Source organism: Plasmodium inui (genome assembly GCF_000524495.1).
Source record: "Plasmodium inui San Antonio 1 unplaced genomic scaffold supercont1.32, whole genome shotgun sequence".
Lineage (NCBI taxonomy): Eukaryota > Apicomplexa > Aconoidasida > Haemosporida > Plasmodiidae > Plasmodium > Plasmodium inui.
In genome coordinates this window covers 115,141-141,087 of record NW_008481866.1, presented here as the reverse complement: position 1 = coordinate 141,087, position 25,947 = coordinate 115,141, and the positions used below count along the sequence as shown (strand labels likewise).

Here is a 25,947-nt window from a genome sequence, read left to right as displayed (position 1 = left end):
ATTACACGGATCTTTTGTAACTCTTACACGGTTTAATTTTTTTTTTTTTTTTTTTTGCCCCTTTATACATGCGCTTCTATACACAGATATATATCAGCACATTTATAAATAATGCTTCTTTTTTATTTTATTTTATCGAAGAGTATCCTATAAACGTTGCCTAGGGTGGAGGTTAGTGAATTGGCCTCTCAACCCCTTCCATACCATGAAATGCCCAAATGGCGATCCCTAGAAAGGCTGGAGCCTCCGAATACAAAACAGCAGTGCCTTTAACATTAAACGCTGTGCACGCAGCGACCTCGGGGAGCCCCGCTTGATTTGTTGCTTAAAGTAAACACATGGATGCGCGGATATATAAATTAACAAACGCATGCATGCACAGACACAGTGAAGTACATACTTCGCCACGTATGCATACACGTGCAGCTCGTCGCGTAATTCTTTGCCACCCTATGCGCCCTCACAAACCATTTTGATCGCGAAAAAAAATTTCCCACCTTTGACATGTTAATGCACCGAGTGACCTATTTTACACGATTCATATTATTTAATTCTGTTGTCATATTTTCTAATTTTACCCCCAACGAATATATATATATATATTTTTTTTGTTTTTTTCCCTATCTACATGCTTCTGTGTCTACTCATGCATTCACAGGTACATCAGTATGCCAATGCATGCCTACATTTTTATATCTGCATAAGGATTCCTCTTAACAAAACGGTGCTAGGTGCAATTTTTTTTCTTTTTCTTTTTTCCGTTTCAATTAGTAACTTTATCTAAGATCTCCAAAACGGAGCACCCCGCCCCAAAAAAAAAAATTAATAATTCCTTTTTTCATTTATACATGTAGTTTTTGCAGTTTGTATGGCACAGAAATTTTACTGTTTTTTCCTTTTTTTTTTCTCTTCTGTGTCGACAGATCTGTATGCATGTGTGCACGTTTGCGTGATGTCCGCATTCGAGTTAGTGTTCCTGTACAAGGAAGCCTCCGCAACTTCCACCATTACTACCGTCGCTGCTACCATAACTGCTATCGCTTTCCATCATGTGGAACGATTGGCCTACCATGCTGAGCCCTCGCAGCTCCCCTTTCTCGTCGCACCCGCAGGGGCGGTGTGATCGCGTCCCCAGGACTTCCCCTTCAGGTGCCACTTGGTCTTTTTTTACGAAAGCTGTCTGGAAAGGGGCCGCAGAGCGCGGTAGTCGCCACTCGGGGGACCGCCAATCGAAGCGGCCACCAATCGTAGCGACTACCGCGCGCCTGCCAACCACTCTATCCATTACGCCCAAGTCCGGTTTTACTGATTACACGTCAAAATCACAAAAAAAAACAGAAATAAATAAATGAAAAATGCAGCGCGAATCATGCAGACTGCAACGCACAGAGGATGAAAAAAAAAAATACGATAGGGAAAAAAAAAAAATGCATGTATATATATATAGGTAAACCCCGCGTGCAAGAGACTGTCCCTTTTTTCCCTTTCCCCTGACAGAATGAAACGTTACTTGTAAACAAAAAACAGAATCACTCGTGCGCTGGGGGAAACTGGCAAAAGAGTCCCACGAAGCTTTCCCCTTTTCCAGCGCATGTAAAAAAAAAAAAAAACAAAAAACAAGGGTTGTAGGTATGCACAAACTGGCGCAACAACTAGCAACCACCATTCTGTTTATATGTTCTACGGGGGGGATGAAAATCAGCTTCGTGTGCCTGCACAGATTGGGACAAATGGTGGAAAGAATCATCTGGTGGCCCTACATCGCGGCTGTGGGGATGGAATGCGCACATCAAGCGCGAAGGAAATGGGGATAGTAGGCGCACATCAAGCGCGAGGAAAATGAGGGTGGAATGCGCACATCAAGCGCAAGGAAAGGGGGGTGGAATGCGCACCTCAAGCGCGAGGAAAGTGGGGGTGGAATGCGCACATCAAGCGCGACGGAGGTGTGTGGGGGGGGAACAGAAACACCACGGGGATGGGCACACGGAGGGAAGCAAGCATACAACGAGGGGCGCACGCAGGGGAGAACACACGCATAGGACTACACATGCAGCGGACTGATCGGTCAACGATTTAAAGAAAATGCTCACGAGAAAAGGCCCCTCGACTACCCCCCGTCAGGATTCCTCCAAGTAGTAGTGCATGGGGTAGTAGACCGAAGAAAAGCTCCTGCGCAGCAAGTCCGAAACGGAGACCTCCGCATCCGCCTTCTTCTTTCTCTTCGCCTTCATCTTTGTTTTCGAATTGTTCATCTTTGCCTTCATCTTTGTTTTGGCATTCTTCTTTGTCTTTCCCTTCATCGTTGTCTTCGCACTCATCTTCGTTTTTGCATTCGTCTTTGACTTCATATTTGTCTTCCTCTTCGTCTTTCCATTCTTCTTCGCAGTCGTCTTTGATTTGGCAGTCGTCTTTGATTTGGCAGTCGTCTTTGATTTGGCATTCGTCTTCGATTTCGCATTTGTCTTCGATTTCGCATTCGTCTTTTTATCTATCTTCTTATTCGTCTTCTTATTCACCTTCGCATTCACCTTGTACAATAAATCATCAAGAAGTAACATGTTCATGGTCTTCTTCAGTTTGCTATTCTCAAAGTTATACTTCCTAATTAGCTCCTCCACTGGGTCCACATTGAAATCACTTTCTGCGGCCACCTTCTCGATTTTTCTCGCTTGGCACCTTAAAAGATAAGTAGTAATGATAAAAGTCATGTAGCAGAATCTGTCCAGCATGAGGTGAGGATATATTTTTCCATTTCTAATCGGCAGATTATTTAAGAAGGAGAAAATCAAAACTGGTTTCATGAATCGAAAAGTGTATTCTCCCTTCATGCGTGCTTCTCCATTTTTGTATTTCATCTTGTGGCGAACATGGTAACAATAAGATATCACATCTACGTCATTGCACAGGAGAATAATGTTGTCGACGTAGGGGTTTTCAAATAATTTCGCGATGTCCTTCACGATTGTGTTTTTCTTTTTCTTGAGCGACACATGAGGTATAGCCGAAGGCTCCGACGAGTGTGACAGACACGTCGAATGGGACGAAAGAGGCGAAAGCGATTTATCTGCCGGTGCTGCCCCTTTCGCCCCATTGGTCGACTCCGCCTCCTCCGTCGAATCGCTCGTCCTAATCACCACCTTTATGTTTCGCTCCTCAAACAACTTGATCGTACTCTCCAGGTCGCCGAACAGGTAGCTGTATGCCTTCTTGTGCCTGCATGCGTGCCCCCGGTGTGCGCCGTTCGTGTTCTTGGCAGCGCGTTGCGGCTGCGGGAGAATCAGCTCCCTTATCGTACCCGCATAGTTTGGCTCCGCGAGGTGCACATAAATCACGGTGCAGTTCTCGCGAAGGAGCTCGCAAATCTTATCCAGCATCACCAACAAGTCCACCAGCTTCATCGGCCTCTGTTCATTCATTTCGAACGAACGACCCATGTAATCAAAATCGAGAAGGATACCACATGTAATGGGTTTATCACTTTGCAGTTCTTGAGGCATAACCACTCTCTGGAAATCACGGACCTGCTGATTCATGTAAAAAATTTGCTTGATGGGGTAGTTGTTCCCTAGGATATTATGAATTTCTAAGTGCAGTAGCTCCTCATTCATATAGTAAGTTTCTTTCCCAATTTCGTTGTTACTTTTTAGCAATTTGAAGGAAAGGATACCCCCGGCATGTATCACCACCCTGTACAAGTCTGCCTTAAAATTGTTTCGCATGCCTTTGTTGTTGTTATTATTAAATCTTTTCTGGTTAAATGCTTTTAACAAACCATTGATTTGATCCTTCTTGCTCCAAGTCAGCTCCCTCAAGAACGTATTCAGGTAGAGCAATAAGTTGTAACTCTTTTTATCATGCGTGCAGCGCATGGCTAGTCTGGATCGTTCTTTTCGATACACATAATTGGAGAGTTCGATCTCGTCGGAGCAGCTTTGTACAGCGCTTGTAGTTATCTCTCTTCTCAAGTCGTCCTCGACTTGCTCCTCAAATGAGTGGTCATCGCTGATCGTGGCGCTCTGCTCGTGCTCGTCCCTCACCCTCACGTGGAACAATCTCTCGGGGTAGTCTTCCTTCCCCTCTTCATTTTTCTCTTCCGACTCGGTGCAAATTTCGACACCCATTTCGACACCTACTTCGACACCCATTTCGGCACCCACTTCGGTAGCCACTTCGACAGCCACTTCGGTAGCAACTTCGATAGCCACGTCGGTACCCACCTCGGCACCCACTTCACCGTCCCTTGGCTGCTCCGTCTTGACCGCGACCCTCTTAAACGCATTGTCGTGCACCTCGACAGAAGACCCGTCTGCACTGCCCAGAGTGGCCAAGCTAATTTTTCTTTTAAACCCACAAGATAGGTCCTCCTCGATTAAATCGAAAAAATAGGTTAGTTTGGTTTTTTCCACGTGTAAGTACCATGGCTTCTTGGAGCTTTCCGCCTTTACTTCCACGGCATTTTTTCTTCTTGGATCCTTGGGCTCCACTAGTTGGTTGGGCTCCCTTCCCTCCCTCTTTTCCATGCCGGGCTTGTGGATTCCTGAGTGGGGGGCACTCTCCTCTACTCCTCGGATGCTCCCTCGCTTCTGTCTACAACCACGCGTTTACACACACGCACACGCTGATACACATGCATATGCACCCCCCTTGTATACATTTACACGTGCACCCAGCACATCCTCACGTTGACGGTACTCCCCTTTTACTTGTCTCCAACAAGACAGGGGCCATCCCCGCTCCCCTCCACTAAATTTGCCAAAACAAAAAAAGCTATGCACAAAAAAAATTACTTTCTTTAATTCTATGCTTCAAGAACAAAGCCTTTTTGGAAAAAATCTTCTTTCTTTTTTTTTTTTCTTAAATTAAGCTAGCTACCCATACTATGAAGCTTTATCTTGCTCTTTTTTTTTCTTTTTTTCTTTTTTCTTTTTTTTTTTTTTTTTCTAAAATGCATGTGACAAAAAAAACAAAAAAGAAATAGTTTAAGCTCCGGTTGTATTAGCCAACACGGAGGCAGATATGGTCAGATCAAAATGGAGAAAGCTTCACATAAACAGAGAAACAGTTAATAGTTGTTTTAAATGGTTAAACAAAAAGAAAAATCTTGCCTCCAGCGGAATTGTTTAACAAGTGTGTTATATATGCACGCTCGCCAGATAGAGGGCTCATGAACGGAGTAACAACATGTACACACTTAAGCTTACACAAGTGCGCACACTGCCGTTAACATTTTCACGTAAACGACTAATAAAAAAAAAAGAAAAAATCGAGAGATCACCATGTTTAGGGTTTGGAGGGAAAAGCCGTACATCCCCATGTATAAAGCATATGAATATATATTTACATGCACGTACACACTCTCTTCCACTCGTCCTCCTGGGCTTTGCTACGGCCCCCGTGTAAACACGAAACCTTTGTTCATTCCTTCGGGTTACACATCATTTTCTAGCTAGTAGATATGTAAACAAAAAAAAAAAAAGAAAAAAAAACTCACGTCTCCTTTTACTCATTTGCCCCCATTCTGATGAACATACAAACAAATTCTAATCAAGGAAGTCCACAGGTAAATTCTGTAACTAGCCATATCTCCTTGCCCCGCCCGTATGCACAGACGTATACGCGTGGGTGCAGTACAGAAAGAAAATATAGATATATATATATGATGCTCATATATCATGCTTATATGTGATGCTTAAATATAACGCTTACACATGGTGCTTACTTTTATTTTTTTCTTGCCTGCATGCATGTGAGACAATTAACGGGCACGTAATGCACTACGTAACCTTGTTCAGCGGGCCAGCTGACTCTTCCCCCTTGACCAGGACGTAAAGCTCTCCTTCTCTGAAGCATTGGCTCTGTGGTTTCAAACAGCAAAAGCCACGCTCGCAAACGCACATTTCTCCTCCGTATTTGTACGCGTAACCACCTACGTTAGTTGCGTTCACTTGGAAGTATGCGCATTAAGGTATGCATACTAATTCACACGCTTACATGCACGTGCTGGTGCGTACACACAACTCGCTACGTCTGTCCCGCTCCCTTCATCACATACTAGTACTACGCATTCCATCACTTCACTTACTTGACTCACAAAGGGGGAAATACATATATCAATTAGTTTTTTTTTCTCTTTTGGCTACATTTTCCTCTCCTTGGGGTGATGATGATTAAAGTGCTTGCAAGGGGGGCACGAGCGAGTCGGCTCTTTTGTTCGTTTGTTCATTTGTTACCTTGTATGTGCGTCCGCTTAACTGCTGAACCGCTTACCGCTCCACCCGGAGAGACGAATAGAGTTCCCCCCTCCCCCTCCACAATTTGGTATAACTATGCCTACCCGGCTGCGCTGCACCGTGTAACGCCAACTCAGCTGTACCCCTCCCTTCGTTGACCCAATTCAGTGACGAACATATACCTGGGGGGGGAGGTCCAATTACTACTTCACATTGACCAGAGAAATTCTGCTAATCATGCTGGAATTTTTTTTTTACCCTGACCTCTTATTTTTTTTTTTTTTTTTATTGTACTTTAAGTTCTATGGTACATGTGCACAATGTGCAGGTTTGTTACATACGTATACATGTGCCATTTTAATGAACCACATGGTTTGTCAATCTAACTTATCACTTCAGCTCTTTCGTGTACTAACGGATTAAAAAAAAAAAAAGGGAGGGATGACACTCTCCTTCTTGTCTGTGTTGCATACAGTGCATTGCGCCTTCAAATTTTACAAGGCAAACTTGTGCGTTCCCACGTGAGTGCATATGTGTACAAGTGAGTACTTGCGCGAGGCGACAAAGCGAGCTCAGGCATCTTATCTTGCGGTGTGATCCGACTGGTCATGCTTCGCTAGACACGTAACTTTAACTGTTTGCCTCTTCGTTCGTTCACGCACCGTATACTTAGCACCCCTTTGTGGGGAGGACATCCTCCAGTCCCACTACTCTCCACGCTAATATCCCCGCGACTGCAGCTTAGACTGAATGGCAATCATCAACGGAGTTTTCTTCCCCATTCTGTCCACTTCATCTTGAAAAAAGAAAAAAAAAGACAACACTATTTCTTCCTCTTATTCAAAGCAACGACACCGGTGTGGTGCCATTTAAAGGTCACTGCCGAAAGGTTTAAAAAGAGAAGGTAATTTTCTTAATTTCGCAGTGCTCACTCCCTTCACGACTTCTGCTAATCATTGTACTTTTCCTTTTGGCCTTCCATCTCTCGGAGTTCCGGGAAATAACATGCAATTCGTGCAGCTGTACATGTCCCCAACTTTCCCACTTGCTTCATCTTACTGCTATCACTGAGGTGACAATTTGTGTACCTCTTCCTCACCCTTTATTACGCTTCACCATTTTGTAAATTTTGTTTTTTTTTTTCTGCATAATTGTATCATTGGGTACTTTTTGCGGCGATGGCCTAAAGGGCTCTTTCTATATTTTTTTTTTTCTTACCCCCATAGTTACATTACATAGCTATATGTTTTCATTTAACTGTGAAAAAGGGGGTCATTTGGCAGGGTCCGGGGCCCTTCTTCACCCTGCATTTCCATCTTCTATGTCGAGATTTTTTAAAACAATACTAAAATATATACGACAAAATTGATCACACATTGCTTAGATATCTGGTGCAATTTTTGTTTCTTTTTTTTCCACTTGGAAAAATTCGCTTCAACGCTGTTTGTAGGCGTATATATGTTCACCTTTGCATCTAAGCATGTGCACCTCTGCCTATACCTGTGCACTTGCGCGTACTCGTAAGGCTGATTCTGCAAGCTTCCCTGGCGCGAGTGCAGGGCCCGCATAGACGTAAGCGCAAATACAGACCACCGCACCGGTGCAGACGTAACCATGCATACCCATGTACATACGTACGCACATGCACACCGCGGCGAACCGAGTGACCGGATCTCCAAAAAATCGCAGCGGAAGCCATGCATGCGTTTTCTCCCTCTCCATAAGCCACCTCAATTATTTTTGCTTCTCTTCGTTGTAAACGTGCAGCCCACCCCGCGACACGTTTCATTGCCACAGGCATCTTCCCTCTAGCAGCGAAGAATGACACAATGTGCAGTTGTAAGTGGCCTCCTTACACACTCGTGCATTCGTGTTAACGCTGTGAGCATGAAGCGCCCAAACCGTCAGAACACTGTCTGATTAACCACATAACCATGTGTACGCACATTTCTTTTTGCGGGGGGTCGGGGGGATTGTCAAAACCCCACTTGTATGAATGCGCCACGTACGTAGATATAAACCACTGTTCTCGTAATTGGACAGGTCCCCCCCAAATGATATGCGTCTTCACGGACAGATAGGAAAACCTCAATAACGGTAGAACGAATCTTATTAAGGTGAACAAATGCGAATAAACGCGGCACACAAATTGCTAAACAGCGAAGAGGTGCAAGGGTGCAGAATACAAGATGCTGGTGCAGGCATTACCTCCTCCCCAAAAATATTAATTCAATTTTTAGGCGGAATGAGTTAAAAAAAAAAAAATAATTTCCACATGAGAGTGACCACGCAACATGGCACCCACGTGGCGCCTCTGCTTTTGCACCCCAGCAGTGAAAGGCCGCAGGAAGAGAAATTCCCCACAGAAACGTCTCCTGCATCATCCATATAAGTGTAGGCAAAAGAAACAAAAAAGGCCAAAGCGAATATCCCCAAATGTTTATGTTCCTTGGGTGTCCTTCGCACATAATTGTGCTTATTTCACATATGTAAGCGCTTGCGAAAAGCGTTGCCAAGTATCGCCTAACCGCGCCGTATTTTTTAATAGCGGCAAATTCCCCTATCGATTAAAAAAAAAATATGAACATATTTGTATAGATGAACAAAATTATGAACAGTTGTAAAAAAAAAAAAAAGAATAAAAAAAAAGCTAGCTACATAGATAGCTAAAGTTGTCGCCATACTGATGAAGACAAATTTGCACACACATTTAAGGCCAACAATTGTAAGCTCAAATACACCTCCTCACCAACGTTATAAAAAGATGTGTGCGAAAATGTACGAACACGAGACGTTTTGGCTAGTTCGGTTTTTTTTTTTTTTTTTTTTCATTCTATTTTGCGCCCCTTTCTGCTCATCCATATATGAACCTCTCACCTGGGGTGCTATTCACCGCCACTATAGAAAGTCAACTGGGAAAGATAAGACAAAAAAAAAAAAAGAACGGAATGATAAGTGCTTCCTTCCTTTCCATGAAATACAGAACGTGTGGTCAAAACGGGCAAACTCGATTTAACTGATGTGGATGTATCATATAATTAAACATGGGTCGATGTCCTACAATGTGAAGTTTCCACAATGTACCCTTTCGAAGTGACGCCAGCGTCTGCTCGTCGAATGGGGGGAAACAATTGAAGCAAAAGAGAATGCTATCCTTTAATGATGCCACTTAAGGGAAAAAAGAAGAAAAAAATATAAGTTAAAAAAAAGGAATAGCAAAACGGAAAAGCCGCTAAATAGAGCTATTCACTAAATAGTGTTCCATAAAGTTGGTGAGGAACATGCCTCGCATGTGAGTAGGTTTTGTGTGCTCCTGCTTCAAGTTACCCTGCACACATTTCCCCCGTTTTTCAATCCCAAACAGACAAATGTCCTTAGGAACAACAAAAAAGGATCCCCCAATTTGTGGGATCACTTCTTCTCAGTGGTCTACTCAAAGTAAAGGGACGTATCGTACAACAGTTTGTTCAGCTGTTCAATCCTTAAGTCATTCATCCGATTTAGGGAACTTTCTGTCATTTGGTCCTCGAAAACGGAGTGGTCATCTGTGCAAAAAAGGGATGAAGGCGATGAGACACATATACAAACTGTCGGAAAAACAGCCATCCATACTGGGGGAAGTTTCACACATTAACCCCCATTTCTGCGCACTCCCATGTAACCTTCTAGAAGGTGCATCGAGGTCGGTGGCTCCGTTTTCACGAATGAGTAAATAATGGTGAACAAAATGAAGTAGAAGGAGGTGAAGATGATAGCACACGGGATGATGGCCGCCCAGTACCTACGGTAGGAAGAGAAGAGGCAAAATAAGAAAAATAAAAAACAAAAGTGAAGAACAGCCTAGAAAAAAGCTCAAAACGGGCACACGTATACCCTCATAAAAAAGCCCCTTTGGGGCGCTTCGCCTTCTGCGGGAAAAGAGAACCATACTTGGAAGGGAACGGGAAGGACAAGACGTTCAAGAAGTCATCGAATACGAAAGCCCAGACTAAGTACGAAGCTGTAAGTGTAAATTGGGGTGGTAACCGGGGTGAAACGCAGTGCATCTGCGGGGAAAGCTGAAATAGGGTACCTGTCACATGCGTATGCAAATGTGTTTATATATAGGCATACGCATAGGTGTCACGCGGAAGGGTCTCCTCCGCGCACCCTTGCCCAGTACACACTGGTTCAATTTCACCAACCCCAAAGGATGTGGGATAGGTAGAGAATGAAAAAGGCGTAGCCCTCCTTAATGGACTGCATTGTGCATTTGTGGGCCGGAGAGGTAAAACTATGCCATGCAAGTGCGGGAAGTAGCGCTCGTGTGCTGTACACAGGTTAACAACCATGCAAGAAAAAAAAAAAGAAAAAACAAAAAAAATCATTACGCCTACTCTTATTCATTATTGTGAAACGCTCTCCTAGTTGTTCGCCTTACGGCTCCGGAGAGACGTAAAGAATGGAAAACAGTTAAACCTACCACGGTGCAGAGAGGTTTACCAAAAAGAAAGAAAGCCTTATGGGGGATTATCACCAGGCAGGGAGTAAAATGAGGAAACATTATCTCGCCGCATAAACCGACGCATTGCCAACATAGGTCGGATGCAGGTTTCGCCTCCCAAAAATTGCGACGATTTTCCGTTCAAGGTAGGTTTTCCAGGGTAGAATAATTTTTACAGAAAATTATTTATGGGCATCCTGAGCTGGTAGATTTTTTTTTTTTTTTTTTTTCACTTGAGCAGACTAGGAAAATTTCTCCATAGGCGTAGGAGATAGCGTTTGGCTCCTCTTGGCGGGTTGCTAATCGAACAGGATTTTACTGGCTCCTTCCTGTTTGAAGTGCTAAAGCGGGGAAAACAGCGGTTATAATAACTTCGGTCTGCGATTGTGCCGCTTTATTACTCCCGTCCGTCAGTCTTCCGCTTTATCACTCCCGTCTGCGATTGTACCGCTTTATCACTTCCATCCGGGCGCGGCGCGTGGAGGGACCCCTCCTCGATTAAATGAGAAAGAGCAAGGGACTACCCCTTTTGTAGAGAGGTGAGGCGAAAGGAGCAGGTCCCCCACCACGACGTTGGTTGGGCACCTAGCGCTAAACGATGAACGTGACGGATGCGCTGAGGCAGCAGGGACGGACTCAGCTGCTTAACATCTTCAGACGGTTCAAAGGGGACAAGTGCCTTTTTTTCGAGAGGTCTCTGCATATCCTCCTCAACGTGGTCCTAAACGACGATGACATTAACAAAGAACGCATAGAGCATGTATTTCTCCTGGAAAACGAAACAGAAGTTAACGTGAGCAAACTGTACAATGTTTCCAATATCCTATTCTTTCTCCGCCCCCACTTTTATGAAATCGAAAATGTCTTCAAACTAATTGAAAGGATTGCAAAAAGTGAAAGCGGCAAATTAGGAGGAGGCCAAGGCGGAGGGGGAAAGCTTGGAGGGGAACCCCCTGGGGGTGGTAGAAAGTATGCCCTCGTGTTCATTCCTTACATGACTCCCATGTGCCAGGCCGAAATCTTAAAGCACAACTTGTTGGATATCCACATACGCGTGATTGTCTTCCCTCTTTACTTCTTCCCACTGTACAATGATGTGTTCAGCCTAGAGATAAAGGGACTCTACAAGGAGTATTACGTAGACAGCGATTTCACCAGCCTCCTCATGTGTTCTTTCAGCCTCATGTTTTTGCAACACCTCTTTGATGGTGTGTTCAAAAGTATCAAATCTTTGGGACACTTGTCACACTTCATAGTAGAGCAGTTAATACAACTGAGGAAGGAAATTGTCTCGATGAACTTCGACATCCAGGCGTCCAATAAGTTTGACGAAGATTTCCTAGACATCCTGAACAATTTGCAAAACATGCAGGACGTCAGACATTTCCAAGATTCAGGCCAACCACCCGTCATCCCGGTGAAGTACGCTCTGCATAAAATTTTCCTCTCGGAGCGCGCACGCCGCAGGAGGACGAGCAGCAGGAGTCCCAGCACCAGAAGGGAGCCGCTCGATAAAGGCAACCAGAAGAGGACCACTCCGGGAAAGACGCCCCCTCGGGAGAACAAAAATAGGGGAAATAAATCCCAAAGGGGAAGGGGCGCGGAGGAGGAAGATGAAGCTGAGCAGGGTGGTGAAGATGGTGATCGCAGTGACGATGGCGGTGAAGATGCCGATCACAGTGACGGTGAAGGGGACAGTGATAATGATGGAAACCGTGATGATCAAGATAACCAGGACCATGGCCATGCGGCGGAGGGAGACCCCCCCGGAGGGAGCGAAGGGGCGCCAGAGGAAGCGGCGGAAAAGACACTCGAGGGAGAGGAACACACACCCGTGGAATGGACAAGAAAGCGAAACGAACAATCGATAAAGAGGGAGATGCCATCACAGGGAACACTCGTAGAAACCGGAGCCGCGCCAAACGAAGGGGTAAATACCGACTCTGATTCGGACCGGTCAGGGAACTCCAGAGGAGAGGGAATTAAAAGAAGAGACACCTCCAACAGTGGCAGGGATGGAAATAAAAGTTCAAGCTCCTTTGGGAGAAGTGGCGGAAAGAGGGAGGAAGGAATGTCCCCCAGTGGAGGCCATACAGAGGGGGAGATAAATCGAGCCGTCCAGGAGGGGAGAAGAAAGGGAGGCTCACGTCGCCGTCCCTCCAAAGGGGAAAACAAAAGGGTAATCAAATCATTGCAGAGGAAGAAAAGAAGAGACTCATCGGAAGAGGCATATCTGATGGACGAAGAGTACGAGAGTGGCTCAGCAAGCACAGGTCCAAACTTCATGGCCAAGGAAGACAATACGAACTTCCTATTGAAAAGAAAGGATAAACAGAAGATGGAAAGGAGAAGCAAAAAGGAGAAAAGCTACCTGCAGGAGAAGCTAGGGGTATCCAACTTTAACTTCCTCCTTAATGTATCCACGAAGATTGACTCCTGTGTAATCATCGATCGGAAGATCGACATGGTGACACCATTCTGTACCCCCTTTACATACGAGGGACTACTAGACCATCTGTTTGGCATCTCAAACTTACAGATAGAAGTCCCTCGATATATTATATTTAACGAGATGAGTAATCCAGGTGGGGAGGACAAAGGGGAAGCCAAATGGGAGAGGAAAGAACAAGAGAGCCAACACAACAGTGATGTTCTAAAAAACATGATGGTGAGGATAAAGCTGAAGAACTCGGTTGATGTGCTCTACAACGACATAAAGGATCTGAGTCCAAATAAAGTCGGGTTCTACCTTCACAACAAAGCTAGCGAAATACAGAAAACGTACAAGGAAAAGGAAACCCTGAAAGATATAGAAGAGATAAACACATTTTTGAAAAAAATTAAAGTGAAGCATTATGAACACAACTCCTTGTCGACTCATGTGAACCTTGCTTCCTTCATCCTGACCACAATGAAGAAAGAAGCCAACTTTAACAAACTCAAATTGGAAGACGAAATAATACAGTTGAATAGCACATCCAATAGGACCATTCTACATAACATCGTCCAGCAGATTCAACTTCTTATATACTCTAATGAGGACATCTATGAAGTGTATCGACTTTTGTGTCTCTTCTCTGTGGTGACAAACGGTTTCAGTGAGACCTATACCAATGAACTCAAAAAAGACATCCTTGAGAATTATGGCATAAGAGAACTGAGTCGTATAAATAAGTTGCATCTGTGTAACATTTTAAAACATCAGTCGAAGCAGAAATTCATTTGGAGCTACCTGAGAAACCATTTTAACCTACTCTCTAATGAGCACAACGATATATCATACGTTTGCAATGGGTACGCTCCTCTTTCCGTGAGGCTAATAGAATACATGGGAATACTAAAGAACAACATGCAGGCTTTCCCAGAGATCTTTAACTTATTGAGCGGACCTACGCTCGACATTGTGCAGAATGCCGTTGGGTATGGCAAGTTTGGCGTCGACGACAAGGGGAAGAAGGCACTCTGGGGGGGAGACCCGGAGGGGTACAAGGACATCGTGCTGCTTTTCTATGTGGGCGGCATTTCCTACGCGGAGATCGCCGCCATCCGCAACTTGAACACACACAGCCGGGGGTACCACTACTTGATATTCACTACGGAGGTCATCAGCTCTAAGCGGCTTCTGCAGGAGCTGGCGGCGCCATAGCGGGGGCAGCACCCCGTTGCAATATCGTTATTTTATTCTATTCTACTTTATTTTTCTTTCATTATACTTTATTTTTATTCTATTTTTTTGAGTACTCCGCTGGTTCGCCGCAGCGTGAACTTCTTCCCTCCCGGAGATCCCCATTTTCTAAGGGCCCATTCTGTAAGCGGCCATTTTGTAAGAGGTCATTTTGCAGATTCGCGTCCCGGTTGGGCAGCTCCTCAACGGGAGGGAAGCGAATCAAGAGAGCGCCCATATATATATGCAAAGGTTTCTGCATAGGCTTATACAGAGGCTTGTGCAAAGGTATGTACAAATGTATGTACAAACGTATGTCCGTATGCGTTCTTGTGCGTGGCGCTCCCATGGGACACGCGACGCAGGTGACGGTCTTCGCAGTCGAGCCACTGCAAGTCGACTTGGAACGACTAGTGACAAAAAAGGGAGAGTAGTCTCCCCTTTTTGGTATATTTTTTTTCTCTCTCTCCATCGCATTTGGCACAACTAAGGGCTAATATTTCTGAATTTCCCATTAGTCACTTCCCCACTGCTGCTTTGAGCACTCTTGTGCCTATTATTTTTTTTCGTGCTTATCATCATCATCGTCGTCATTATTTTATCTTCTTTTTTCCTATACCACATGCTAGGAAGGATTCCATTCCTGCTGGTCCCCTTTTTTGCAAAAGGACAAACCTTTGCAACTGCCTTTTTTCTTTTTTTTTTTTTATCATGAGTGCCTGGACTTAGGCGTTCTCTGTGCTCGAGAATTTCTGCAGCACTCGACGCGAATGTCGAGTTGCAGTGGGGTGAGCACCAGCGGGGCTGAAGTTCCGCAGAGTAAGAGATAGCCACGGCGCGCCAACTCCAAGAGGAATAGAGGCTCGGCAACCCAGCTACACCGTCGAAAAGGGGCTCATCATCTCAGCGGGCATAGCTCCACACAGAGGGGCACAGCACCACACAGTGGCTCCCAATCCGCCAAACGGCTAACCTGCCAAACGCCAACCTGCAAAACGTCACCCTCTCTCCCACCATGTCGGCGCTATTTAACCTGGAATCCATGATCACCGTTATCATCCTCTGCATATGCACATGTACATACCTGAAGCCGCGCTTCCCCAACGTCTTCGACAACAAGAAAAACGGGTTCCTCGGTACCCTTGGCAAATTTGCAGTCATTGGGGACCGCCTGTCCTTATACGTGTCCGTGGCGTGTGTCATCCTGGCCTTCGTCAACCTCTTTCTGCGATAGTGCGGACAGTGAAGTGAGGCCTCCAAACCGACACGTGAGGCGTGAAAACGAATAAGTCAGGCCTCCAGACCGACAAGTCAGGCGTGAGAAGAGCTAATTAATTATCTGAAATTGTATGCCCCCGATTCGCTGCTGTTACGCGACCCTCATCCCTCCCAGCATGGACCCCTTCGACATCCCCCCGAACCAGACACTGTATGTGAACAATCTGGAGGAGAAAATAAACGTTAAGGATCTGAGAAATCTTCTGTTCGAGTTTTTCTGCCCCTATGGGAATGTTCTCGACGTTGTTATAAAGAAGGCCAACCAGTCCAGAGGCCAAGCCTTCGTCGTTTTCAACACCATCGCATCTTCCACCCTGGCCTACAAAAATCTAAAGGGGAAGCTCTTCCTCAATAAGCACATAAATATCAACTATGCGAAGACAAAATCCAGAATCATAGAAAAGCTCGAGGGCACGTATAAACCAATTACGAATTATAAATCGACAACAAGCTACGAAAATAAGGACAACGTGTTTACCCTCTTTGTCCAGAATTTACCAAACGAAATAAATAAGAATGCTCTGGAGATTCTCTTTAATCAGTACCCTGGCTTTTGCGAGGTCAGGCATATCCCCGGCAGGAACGTGGCCTTTGTGGATTTCAGCTCTTACCAGAATGGGGAAGTTGCGATGAGCGGCTTGCAGAGCTTTAAGGTGACTCCCCACCACCCGATGAACATCTCGTGGTCCGGCTGACTTGGCCGCCCACCAACTGGGCAGAAGAGAATGCCAGGGAATGAGAACCAACTGGCCAAAAACTGTGTACCAACTGGGCGACATCTGCGCTGGAACTGCGCACCGATGGATTCCCTTCTGCATGAGCATGCGAAAGCGCCTCGGTAAGAGCACATGCACACAACCACCCACACATGTGGGTACACCTGTACGTAATAGAAACTGCTCCCCCACCCAAACAATTTACTTTTTTTTTCTTCTTCTTCTTCGTCTTTTTTTCTTCTTTTTTTTTTTTTTTTCTTTTTTGTTTTAATCCAACTGGCGCGCCTGACGCAATCCAGCTGCCAACTTTTCTCACAAAACGTACGCTAAGCAGCCTCTTAATTTCGCACGTTAAAAGGACGCCAATTTTTTAAGGACGCAAAAGCTGCCACGTGTTGACTTCCCGGGCACAATTGAGAAACCCACGGAAGGAGACCCCTTTCCACAAAAAGAACCTGTCTTCATCTTCCAGCCGGACGCGCGGTACTCACGAAAGAGGAAGAAGAACGAGTCCCCATCACCCCAAATGCGTCACTCCAAGCTTTTCCCGTTGGTGAACTTCCACGTGAAAGCTTCCCTCTGACAACTTCCGCCTTACAACCTGAGTCGCTTCTCACCCAGGTTGGGCGGCACAACTGCAACCACACAGGAGCATTCTCAACGTGACGGGGTGTGTTGGAGGGCCACCTGCATAGGCTCGTCGGTTCACACATTCTCCTGATGTAGTGACCAACGACCAGGTGGTAATTTTTTTTTTTTTCTTTTTTTTCATTTCCTTCCCCCCACGGTGTCTGAGGACAAGTTCTGCTGCCACAAACGGAACATTCCTCGTAAAGACACACCCCTTGAGCATGCGGGGTGAACCTCTACGCTCCTTCTGCGCCACAAGCGCACGCAGCCAGGCCAAGCGAAAAGCGCCCAAATACACTTACGAAGATTTTAAGATGGAGAATGCAATTTTCTTCAACTCTTATGCAAACATGAAGGGCATATACAATAACCGACTGAGTAGCAGCAACCCTTTCGATGCGTTTGATGTGATGGACTTGCCTGGTGTTATGGACGTGATTGATGTGCCTGATGTGATGAATCTGCCCGATGTGCCTCATCATGACAGTCAGGATAGGTGCTCGCCGAGCTGTTCCAAGCGAAGAGGGGTAAGTGCTTCCACGTGCAGAGATGACAGGGAAGAATTAGAACAGCACGCGGATGAATGCACGTCGCCATCGGTTGAGTCCAACCCAGAGACAGCTTACCCAGAGAGAGCTTACCCAGAGACAACCTATCCAGCACCCCCTCTGATGGAGGAAGAGTCCGCTTCACTCCCGCGTTACACAAGTCGATACAGCAGCCCCTGTCTCTACTCCACCAACCAAAAGGTGCATGGCACATGCTTCACCAGAGAGCATACAAAATGTAGTATTCGAAAAAGGAGGACCCTGCCAGAATGCAGGACGTTTAAGAGGAATAGAAGGTACACAAATTACTACGCGCGTGTGCAGAGGAAGAGGCGTAACAGTGTGTTCCTTAAAAGGAAAAGGAAGGATGCAGTGCGAGAGGGTGCTCTCACAGGGGAGCTGAACAAAAGGGACATCACATTGTTTGCAGGCCATCCGTTGAAGCACGTGGGAACATTTGAAAACGTCTCAGCTTCTATCCATGGGTATGCCGAAGCAGGAAGTGTACACATGGTCTTCCACCCTGAGGAGGCACACCTGGAGACGGTACTCTCATCAGAGGATACACTCGAGAAACCAAAAAGGGAGAAGTACCTCGCGTACATCTCCCATTCGATAAAAAGACAAGAGAGAAAAGTGAGGTGCTTCGAAAAAAATGCAGATAGGATGCTCGATCTGGTGGAACTTCTTCTTTACAACAGAATGAAGGAGGCTTTTTTTCTAAAGGAGAGGATCTGCGACAGAGACAAATATAAGGAACTCTGTCCTGACGTCTTCTTCTTCGACAACGATGGTAAGTCTCCGCGGCAGCAGTCCTGTCCGTGCAGTGAACATAAGAGGGAACTCCAAACCTTCCCACCGAAGCGAATAATGCTTACCACTTATCACCCACGCTAATAAAGCTAACCACTTCTCACCCATTCTAATGCGCTTTACCCTTCTCTGCTGCCCTCCCCCCCCGCAGACAACCTGATCGAAACGATGGACCGCCACTGCCGATTCCTGCCCAAGGTACCCGCTAAGGAAAATCTCACCATCTACCTCGGCCCCTCCCCCTACAGCATCTTCGGAGAGCATTACTCCACGTACAAATATTTCTTCAAACTTGTGAAAGTAAACATAAAGCATTACAGATGGCCTGACCCCTACGACGCAGCCAACACTGTACAGAATAGAAGTTTGAAAATGGTGAACTGCTCTGATCTGCTATACAGTTACAAAAATGGACTAGATTATCCATGTGAGACTGACATACGAAGGGCCACCAAAGTGGACAACGCGGGGAAGATGAAGAAGAGAAACAAATCTTTATTCCCTTTCCTCCAGCCCGCTTCTACGGAAGAGGACAAGAGGGAAATGCAAAACAGGGAATACATCAGTGTGAACAGAATTCCCCCCGATTTAATTCACCTTTTAAATTACAGGAATGTGACACTGTGGTGAAGCTTCCCCCCTCCGGTGGGACAGCTACCCAGATGGTCAGTCAAATTGGTGCCACCATATGTACCCCTTCTCCTGGGGACATGACCCTTTGGGGGGGGACGGTCTTCTACTCACACCCCAGTGGTAACTTTTTTTTTTTTTTTATCACTTATCCAAAACCAATCACTACTGTATATCATTTTGTTTCCATCCACGGTGTGGAATCACACATGGGAGGGGGTAGTCCACAGAGAGGGATAGTCCACAGAAGGGGATAGTCCACAAAATGGGGTACTCCACAAAAGGGGGAATTCACCAAAGCGGTAACTCCACTATGAGAACGTTCCATATAGGTGGCAAAATTTCCGTTGGACCGGCGAGCCATCTGCCCCCACGTCGGCGCAGCGTTACTCACAAAGGGGGTTATCACACCGCCTGAACGACTCTCCATGACACACGAACGGCCACCTTTCCCCGTAAACGACTGGCCATGTCACACGAACGGTGACATTTCCTCGCAATCGACTTGCCATGTCACACGAGAGGATACCTTTCCACGACGCCTGTTCAATCGCTTCGCGAAGTTGGGACGACATGGACAATTGCCGCGGGAGGTGAGGCGCCAACGGGGAATGCCACGTGAAATGGCGAAATGGACGATCGCCTTGGGGCCAATAAAACGGACGGTTAAGCAGACGAAGACACGACGAAGTCGTTCGAATTGTGCATAACGACAAAAACAAGGGAAAAAAAAGGAAAAAAAAGAAAAAAAAAAGGAAAAAAAAAGGAAAAAAAAAGGAAAAAAAAAGGAAAGAAAAAGGAAAGAAATAAATTATGCACACGAATTGGGATAACCCCTTTAAAAAAAAAAAAAGGAACTACAACGACCAACCGAGCGAAGGCCAGACCTACCAGTCGAAGAAGGGGTCGTTCTCGTTCGTAATTTTATCCGCAATGGTTAAGTCCTCCTGAACCCTCTCGAAGTTTGAGGAGTCGAAAATGTTTTTGTATTTTGGCTTGTAAGGCACGTCTACATTCTTGTGGAGCAAGCTAACCCAGTCGATGTTCCCAAACCAGGGGTGCTCCTTCACGTTCTGAGCCCCCTTCTTTAGGTTCCCGTACCGCTTGGTTAAATCATGAGACAAGAGTTTCTTCATGAGATGCTTGCAGTTCGCATCTAGAAACTTGGGGAAGTATATGATGCCCTCCAGGATTTTCTGATAAATCAGGAGGGGCTCGTTTGCGTAGAAGGGGGGGCACCCCACCAGGATTTCATAGATGAAGATGCCCAGGGTCCACCAGTCTGCCTGTAGAGGGGGAATGAAGCGGTCATACGAGAGGAGGTCAGCGTACACGGTAGCCACTGTAGGGGGTGACCAGTGTAGGTGCCTAGTGTACGCGCCTACTGTTTCAAAGCGGTAGTTGCGACGAAGCTGCATCGCCTGTGACTGCCCCCTTCCAGAGAGCGGGATGTGGGGGGCTGCCCCACCGTGCACTCACCGCCTTGCCATGGCCGACGTTGAGGAGAATCTCCGGCGCAATGTACTCGGGGGTCCCGCACAGGGTGTACGTGCGCGTGTCCACAACTTTGGCGAATCCAAAGTCAGTCATTTTTAGGAACCCATCCTTGTCGAGCAGTAGGTTCTCTGGCTTCAGGTCTCTGCTCAGGGGGGAGGAAACAGGCGAGATAAGGCAGTTGGACAGACACACGTTTGGGGGGTAACCCCTGATTACATCGCAACTATAATGCGTGACACGTGTAATCCGAGTGTAAATCACTTTCTCCTCTCCCTCACCCACCTGTACACGATATTCAAACTTTGGAGGTACTCAAATATCAAGACGATCTGCGCCGCGTAAAAGCACCCCACGTCGTTGGGGAACCGCTTGTTTCTTCGCAGGAAGGTAAAAAACTCGCCCCCAATTACAAATTCCAGCACAAGGTACAGGTAGGACTCGTCTTTGAACGATCCATATAGGTTGACCTGCAGAGAGGGGACGCAGGCATCACTGCTTAGTGTCTGTTGTTCGGGAGGGGCAGCACATCTAGAGTGGCGCAGTTGGAATAGCGCAGCTGAAATAACTCCCCTTCGCACCGCTCCTGCCACCACTCCTCCTTACGCAGAAGGGATGGTTAATGTAGTTAAGAATCTTCCTCTCTGAGAAGACATGATCGACTTGCTTCTGTTTGATGATTTTGCTTTTCTCAAATCGTTTGATGGCCACCGGGGGAAAGTCCTCATTCTTGTACGTCGCGAGAATCACTCTTCCGAAGGAACCTACGCGGGGAGGTGTGTGTGGGGTTCCACTCAACGTATGGGATGTTCGGATCAGAGAATCCGAAGTTGCTCATTTGGCCAGCTTGCTCAATTCTCCTCTGGCTTCTGCAGCCTGCTCAGTTCTCCAGCCTGCCGCTACTCACTCCTGAGGAATGCCCACCTGTGCCAAGAGTTCGAATGAAATTGAAGTCTTCATATTTCATTTTACTTTCCCTCTTCGGCTCTTTAGTGCTTCCACTGTCCTTCTTCTTGTGCAGATGCAGGTTTTTCAGAAACTGGATCATCGTTAATCGGGAGGGGGAAAAAGCGTGGGGGTGAAGAAGCGTGCAGGAAAGTCACTCGCCGCGTCGATCTGGTCAACGTGCGGGGCTGAAAATGGTGCAGCCGAGTCTGCCAAGCGTCAGCTAGCGGACAGCGTTAAAAAAAAAACACAACTAGGTGTAACGCCGCGAGGTGTGACAAAGCAAAGCAAAAAAAACAAAGCAAAACAAAACGGAACAAAGCAAAACAAAACAGAACAGAGCAAAAGAAAACGCAGCGCAGCTCAGAACAAATCAGACGGATGCAACTACGCAAAAAAAAAAAAAAATACACATTCAGGAGCGTCTTCCAATTCTTTCACTTAACGTTGGCAAAAAATGTACTACGAAGCGTCCGCCATCCGTTCACCGTTTCCCCCTCCTCTTCCGCCAGAACGCACCAGTACGCTTGCGAAGGTGCCTTTCCCCTTCCCAGTGGCGCAACGAAAAATTGCCCAAACGGAGAAGGCCTAATAATCACACGTTCAGCGCGGGTGTGTACATACGGACTGGCTGTTTTGTATAACGGGCGGAATAGCTGCCCCACTGGCTGACAAAATGACTTCCGGAATGACCGATCCAGTGACTACCGGAATATTTCCCCTCCGCGGGTGCCACCGATTTTGGACATACTCCAGGTGGAAGTTGCGTGCGGATAAAATGAAACAAAATAAAAGATGCAGCCTCGGGGGGGACCCAACCATATGCATTGCCACGGGAAAATACATACAGAGATCCCAACCGCATGTACGACCCCCCCTTTTTTTCTGCATGCACACTCTGTTCACATGTAATTTTTTCCTGTCCTCCGGATGTGGTCTATTCTTTGGACCATTTCCGTGTTGTGCGTTACCTGGTATGGTTTGACTTCCCTGGGTGGGTGCCAAGTGGTCCTTCGCTGCGGCAGAGGGGGAAGTACTCACTTCTGACGGGAGAGGGGACGACTAATTATGAAATGACAGGTACCCACTGGCATGTACCGACCCTCATGTGTGTATATTCGTATGAGGCTGTTAACTCCGTCCGATGGACTACACACAGCGCCGGAAGGAAACAGGTTGGCCAAGGACACGCAAAAAGGAAAAAAAACAAAAGAGCATCCACTCCGTCGAACGTGTACCTCCTGCATTGCTGTCTGCTCTGTCTGACACTTCGTGACGTCTCTCCACAGCAAGACACCAGGGAAAGGAACTCTACTTCACACGACGCTCATTCAGTTCGTTCCTATTTTTACCTTGTCGATGGCGACACGGCGGTCTTACTCGCTTCTTCCTTGTCCATGTGATTCGATGAAAAAGGAACAGGCGCAGACAGTTCCCTTCGTATCACTGTTTGCCTTTACACTTCATTCACAATTAGTATTTTACGTTTCTTTCTTGAAATGACACAACAGGGGGAAGAAAGACACTCTCTAGGAACGTCAAATGAACAAGTCTCTGCTTTTTTTTTTTCTTTTTTTTGCTCAAGTGATTGCTTTCCCTATTCGGGCTAAAGTAATGCAGCATATAAGGACTCCTGAGTGGGTATGAATTCCTTTTTTCTGTCATGTCAGGCTATTTTGTTTTCTACTTCCTTTGCACTACATTTCCACTTCATTTCCACTTTTTTTTTCCTGCAATGCGTTGACACGAGTTGGCTCTCGCGTATCTTCAACGGAGGTGTAAGTGGACTCCTCCCTCATCAGCTTCGCACGCACAGGTGCATGTGCGCAAGGGGAAGGGACAGGGGCAAGGACAAAGGCAAGGACAAACGCAATCTTGAAGGTGCAAAACTCATTCAGGGGGCAAGGGGGAAAAAAAATTCCCCAAATGAAACAAAGAGAAGATGAGCAAACAGAGGGCCTTCCAACCAGCCTTGTCTTCTCATGCGAACGATTTTTCCATCTCATGTGCACGGGGCTCATTTTGTCGTCCACCCGTCTTTCCACGCTCTTTCGGCGCTGTTTCCCCTCCTTATGTCCCACCGCACACATGTGCGTACGTGCAAGCCCTGTGTAGGTCCGTTTTTTTTTTTTCTTTTCTGGGGGACCCCTTGACACATCGGACCGATACCTACCATTGGCTCCACATCTGTGGTGTGCTTACTCATCATAACGTAATGGCTGTAAGTCTTATCGCCAAGATGCAAATATGAGGAAAAAACATCACTTCATACATTTGCACGTGAAGAGTCAGTGGTACTCACACTACGTGTGCAGGCAAGTGCACACCCTTGAGGGGAGACTTACTTCGAAAAAAAACACAAATTGTTGGTGGGGCACATAAACATTGCGCATGTGTGTACGCGGCAAGGGGTGGTTAGTGGCGGTGGAAAGGGCGGGCGAGCTGAAGGGGGTGCACCTCGCCGGCACTGCCACGTCAAATGCACCCAACGTAAAAAAAAGGAAAAAGGGAAAGGGGAAAGAAAAGGCCACGGTGAAGAAGCGGTGACGAAGAGGTGATAGTGGCGACGATACGGGAACGGAACGGGGAAAAACATTAATAAAACGGGTCACGTGCTGCCAGCCATGGGGAAGAGACCCAACAGGAGATTTGCCACACTGGCGCGCAACCATCGTGAGCCCCTTCTTGGGGAAGTGCCGCACGCTGCTTCGCCTCCGCACACCGCTTCTCAGCCGCTTCACTCCTCGTCGGACGAGTCCAACGACTTCATGTTTAGCACTGCGTTGGGGTAAAGGTCGAACTCCCTAAGCGCGTTGCCACCGCGCTGAAGCACGGCCTTGGTGTGGCCGCATATCAAGTCAAACTTCAACGGAATGGTGATCTCTCCTTTTGCGCTGCCAGAGTCCTGTCGCAAAAATTCAGAGCACTCGGCCCACTCATACACATTCTCTAAGGTATGATTTAAGCTGAATTTCTCTTGAATTTTGACCCCATTCGGCAACCTAACGCAGATTTTGGTGACCTTCTCATTGTCTTTAATTGGCAAAGGAAATTTATTGGCCTTCTCCTTTCTCTTCATTCTAATATCTTTCTTCAGATGCAACCTTCTCATTTTCTCCTCTTCCTTTTTCTTCCTTTCCTTGACTTTCAGTTCATCTTTCTTCACAGCCTCCTGATATTCCCTGTCCTGTTCCTCTCGAATCAGTCGATCGGTGTAGGTTCTATTGTTTATTTTATCTTGGTTTTCCTTCTTCTTATCCATTTGCTCAATGCAGTGAGCTACCGTGTTCATAATGTGGCTAGCTGACGGGGTGCCGTAAATTATGGACAATTCCTCATACTCTCTGACATGACTCGTCTGGAGGATGCTAATCTGGGGTAGGACAAAAACGTTCAGCACATTGCTGAGCTCCCTTATGTCCCCCTTAGTAATGTCTTGTGCGAACAGAATACAATTGTTGTCAAAAAGAGACTTTATCTGCTCATTCTTAAAAATGGATTCACAGAAATAGGAGCTATCGTTATTTTCAATGTGTAGATACACGAGCAGTAACTTCTCTTCCTGCTTAGACACCTTGATGGCTTCACTTAGACTCCCTTTGAAGAAATTAACATGACCCCTTCCATACCTCTCCTCATAGTATGCCGCGAATGTGTCGCTTTCTGGAGAGTTTACAATGTACGTGCTCACCAGCTTGAGGCAAGCCGACAGAAGGTTGCACACACTTTTAACAATGGGACATACTAACGATCCCAGTTGGTTAAATACGTAAAACAGATTGGCTCGCTCGATTTTGTCTTCGTTCCCATGGCACATTCCATTTCTATCCGTCTGCTGGTTCGTCGGTACGTTAGTCCGTACGTGGCTCTTCCCGCAGTTCCTGGTCGATGCGTTTCCGGGGGGGTCCTTCACCAGGGGGGAATTAGCGGCAATTTGGGGAGATTAGCATCAATTGGGACGCGCAATTGTGACAGTTGCTGTCTGCGCAGAGGTGAGTACACAGAGGACAGCTTGTTCCCCTCACTCGGGTGATTCTCCCGCACAGAGAGGATCCTCCCTCTTCTCACCTCGTCTAGTGCCCCAGAGTCAACCTTCCTTAAGTACGTCGATATCGCTTCCTGCATAGGGGGAAAGGGATTCACAAATGGAGCCCATCCGGTCGAGAACAAAACATTGTTCACCCACAGAAAGGAAGGGGCAAAGTGCCGACACGCTACACGGAGTGGCTCCTCATCCGAGACGTACCTCCAGATTCCCCTGACAGGTCCTCAAAATGGATTCTGCCTCCTCCTCATCCAACAAATTGGTCACCTCCATGAATAGCTTCACCCGCTCGTCCATGGTGGTGATGGCAGAGCGATGATAACACAGGAACGAAGCTGCTTGGTCTGCTTCGAGTCACGTGTTCTTCTCGTCACGTCTCCTTCCTGTCACGTCTCCTTCCTGTCACGTCTCCTTCCTGTCACGTCTCCTTCCTGTCACGTCTCCTTCCTGTCACGTCTCCTTCCTGTCACG

At 46.6% G+C, this 25,947-nt stretch overlaps 8 protein-coding genes across 8 annotated transcripts; 4 read left to right on the top strand and 4 right to left on the bottom strand.

Annotated features, from left to right (window-relative positions):
- Positions 1–2,117: 2,117 nt before the first annotated feature.
- On the bottom strand, positions 2,118–4,520 carry C922_04954 (hypothetical protein; the record flags this gene model as incomplete). The annotated part of the gene is made up of 2 exons (XM_008820528.1): positions 2,118–3,008; positions 3,135–4,520. The coding sequence occupies 2 exons, from the start codon at positions 4,518–4,520 to the stop codon at positions 2,118–2,120; spliced, it is 2,277 nt and encodes a 758-aa protein (XP_008818750.1).
- A 5,139-nt stretch (positions 4,521–9,659) lies between these two features.
- Positions 9,660–10,475, bottom strand: C922_04953 (phosphatidylinositol glycan, class P; the record flags this gene model as incomplete). Its single annotated transcript, XM_008820527.1, has 4 exons — positions 9,660–9,775; positions 9,893–10,011; positions 10,161–10,230; positions 10,415–10,475. The coding sequence occupies 4 exons, from the start codon at positions 10,473–10,475 to the stop codon at positions 9,660–9,662; spliced, it is 366 nt and encodes a 121-aa protein (XP_008818749.1).
- An 836-nt stretch (positions 10,476–11,311) lies between these two features.
- Positions 11,312–14,359, top strand: C922_04952 (hypothetical protein; the record flags this gene model as incomplete). Its single annotated transcript, XM_008820526.1, has 1 exon — positions 11,312–14,359. One exon carries the CDS (start codon positions 11,312–11,314, stop codon positions 14,357–14,359), a length of 3,048 nt encoding a protein of 1,015 aa, XP_008818748.1.
- A 1,033-nt stretch (positions 14,360–15,392) lies between these two features.
- C922_04951 (hypothetical protein) lies at positions 15,393–15,611 on the top strand (the record flags this gene model as incomplete). Its single annotated transcript, XM_008820525.1, has 1 exon — positions 15,393–15,611. The coding sequence occupies one exon, from the start codon at positions 15,393–15,395 to the stop codon at positions 15,609–15,611; it is 219 nt and encodes a 72-aa protein (XP_008818747.1).
- Positions 15,612–15,771: 160 nt separating this feature from the next.
- Positions 15,772–16,350, top strand: C922_04950 (hypothetical protein; the record flags this gene model as incomplete). Its single annotated transcript, XM_008820524.1, has 1 exon — positions 15,772–16,350. One exon carries the CDS (start codon positions 15,772–15,774, stop codon positions 16,348–16,350), a length of 579 nt encoding a protein of 192 aa, XP_008818746.1.
- An 872-nt stretch (positions 16,351–17,222) lies between these two features.
- On the top strand, positions 17,223–18,992 carry C922_04949 (hypothetical protein; the record flags this gene model as incomplete). The annotated part of the gene is made up of 2 exons (XM_008820523.1): positions 17,223–18,342; positions 18,514–18,992. The coding sequence occupies 2 exons, from the start codon at positions 17,223–17,225 to the stop codon at positions 18,990–18,992; spliced, it is 1,599 nt and encodes a 532-aa protein (XP_008818745.1).
- Positions 18,993–19,879: 887 nt separating this feature from the next.
- On the bottom strand, positions 19,880–21,534 carry C922_04948 (AGC/PKA protein kinase; the record flags this gene model as incomplete). The annotated part of the gene is made up of 5 exons (XM_008820522.1): positions 19,880–20,278; positions 20,472–20,634; positions 20,772–20,956; positions 21,093–21,250; positions 21,411–21,534. 5 exons carry the CDS (start codon positions 21,532–21,534, stop codon positions 19,880–19,882), a joined length of 1,029 nt encoding a protein of 342 aa, XP_008818744.1.
- A 2,634-nt stretch (positions 21,535–24,168) lies between these two features.
- Positions 24,169–25,773, bottom strand: C922_04947 (hypothetical protein; the record flags this gene model as incomplete). Its single annotated transcript, XM_008820521.1, has 3 exons — positions 24,169–25,338; positions 25,500–25,550; positions 25,678–25,773. The coding sequence occupies 3 exons, from the start codon at positions 25,771–25,773 to the stop codon at positions 24,169–24,171; spliced, it is 1,317 nt and encodes a 438-aa protein (XP_008818743.1).
- Between the last annotated feature and the right edge of the window lie 174 nt (positions 25,774–25,947).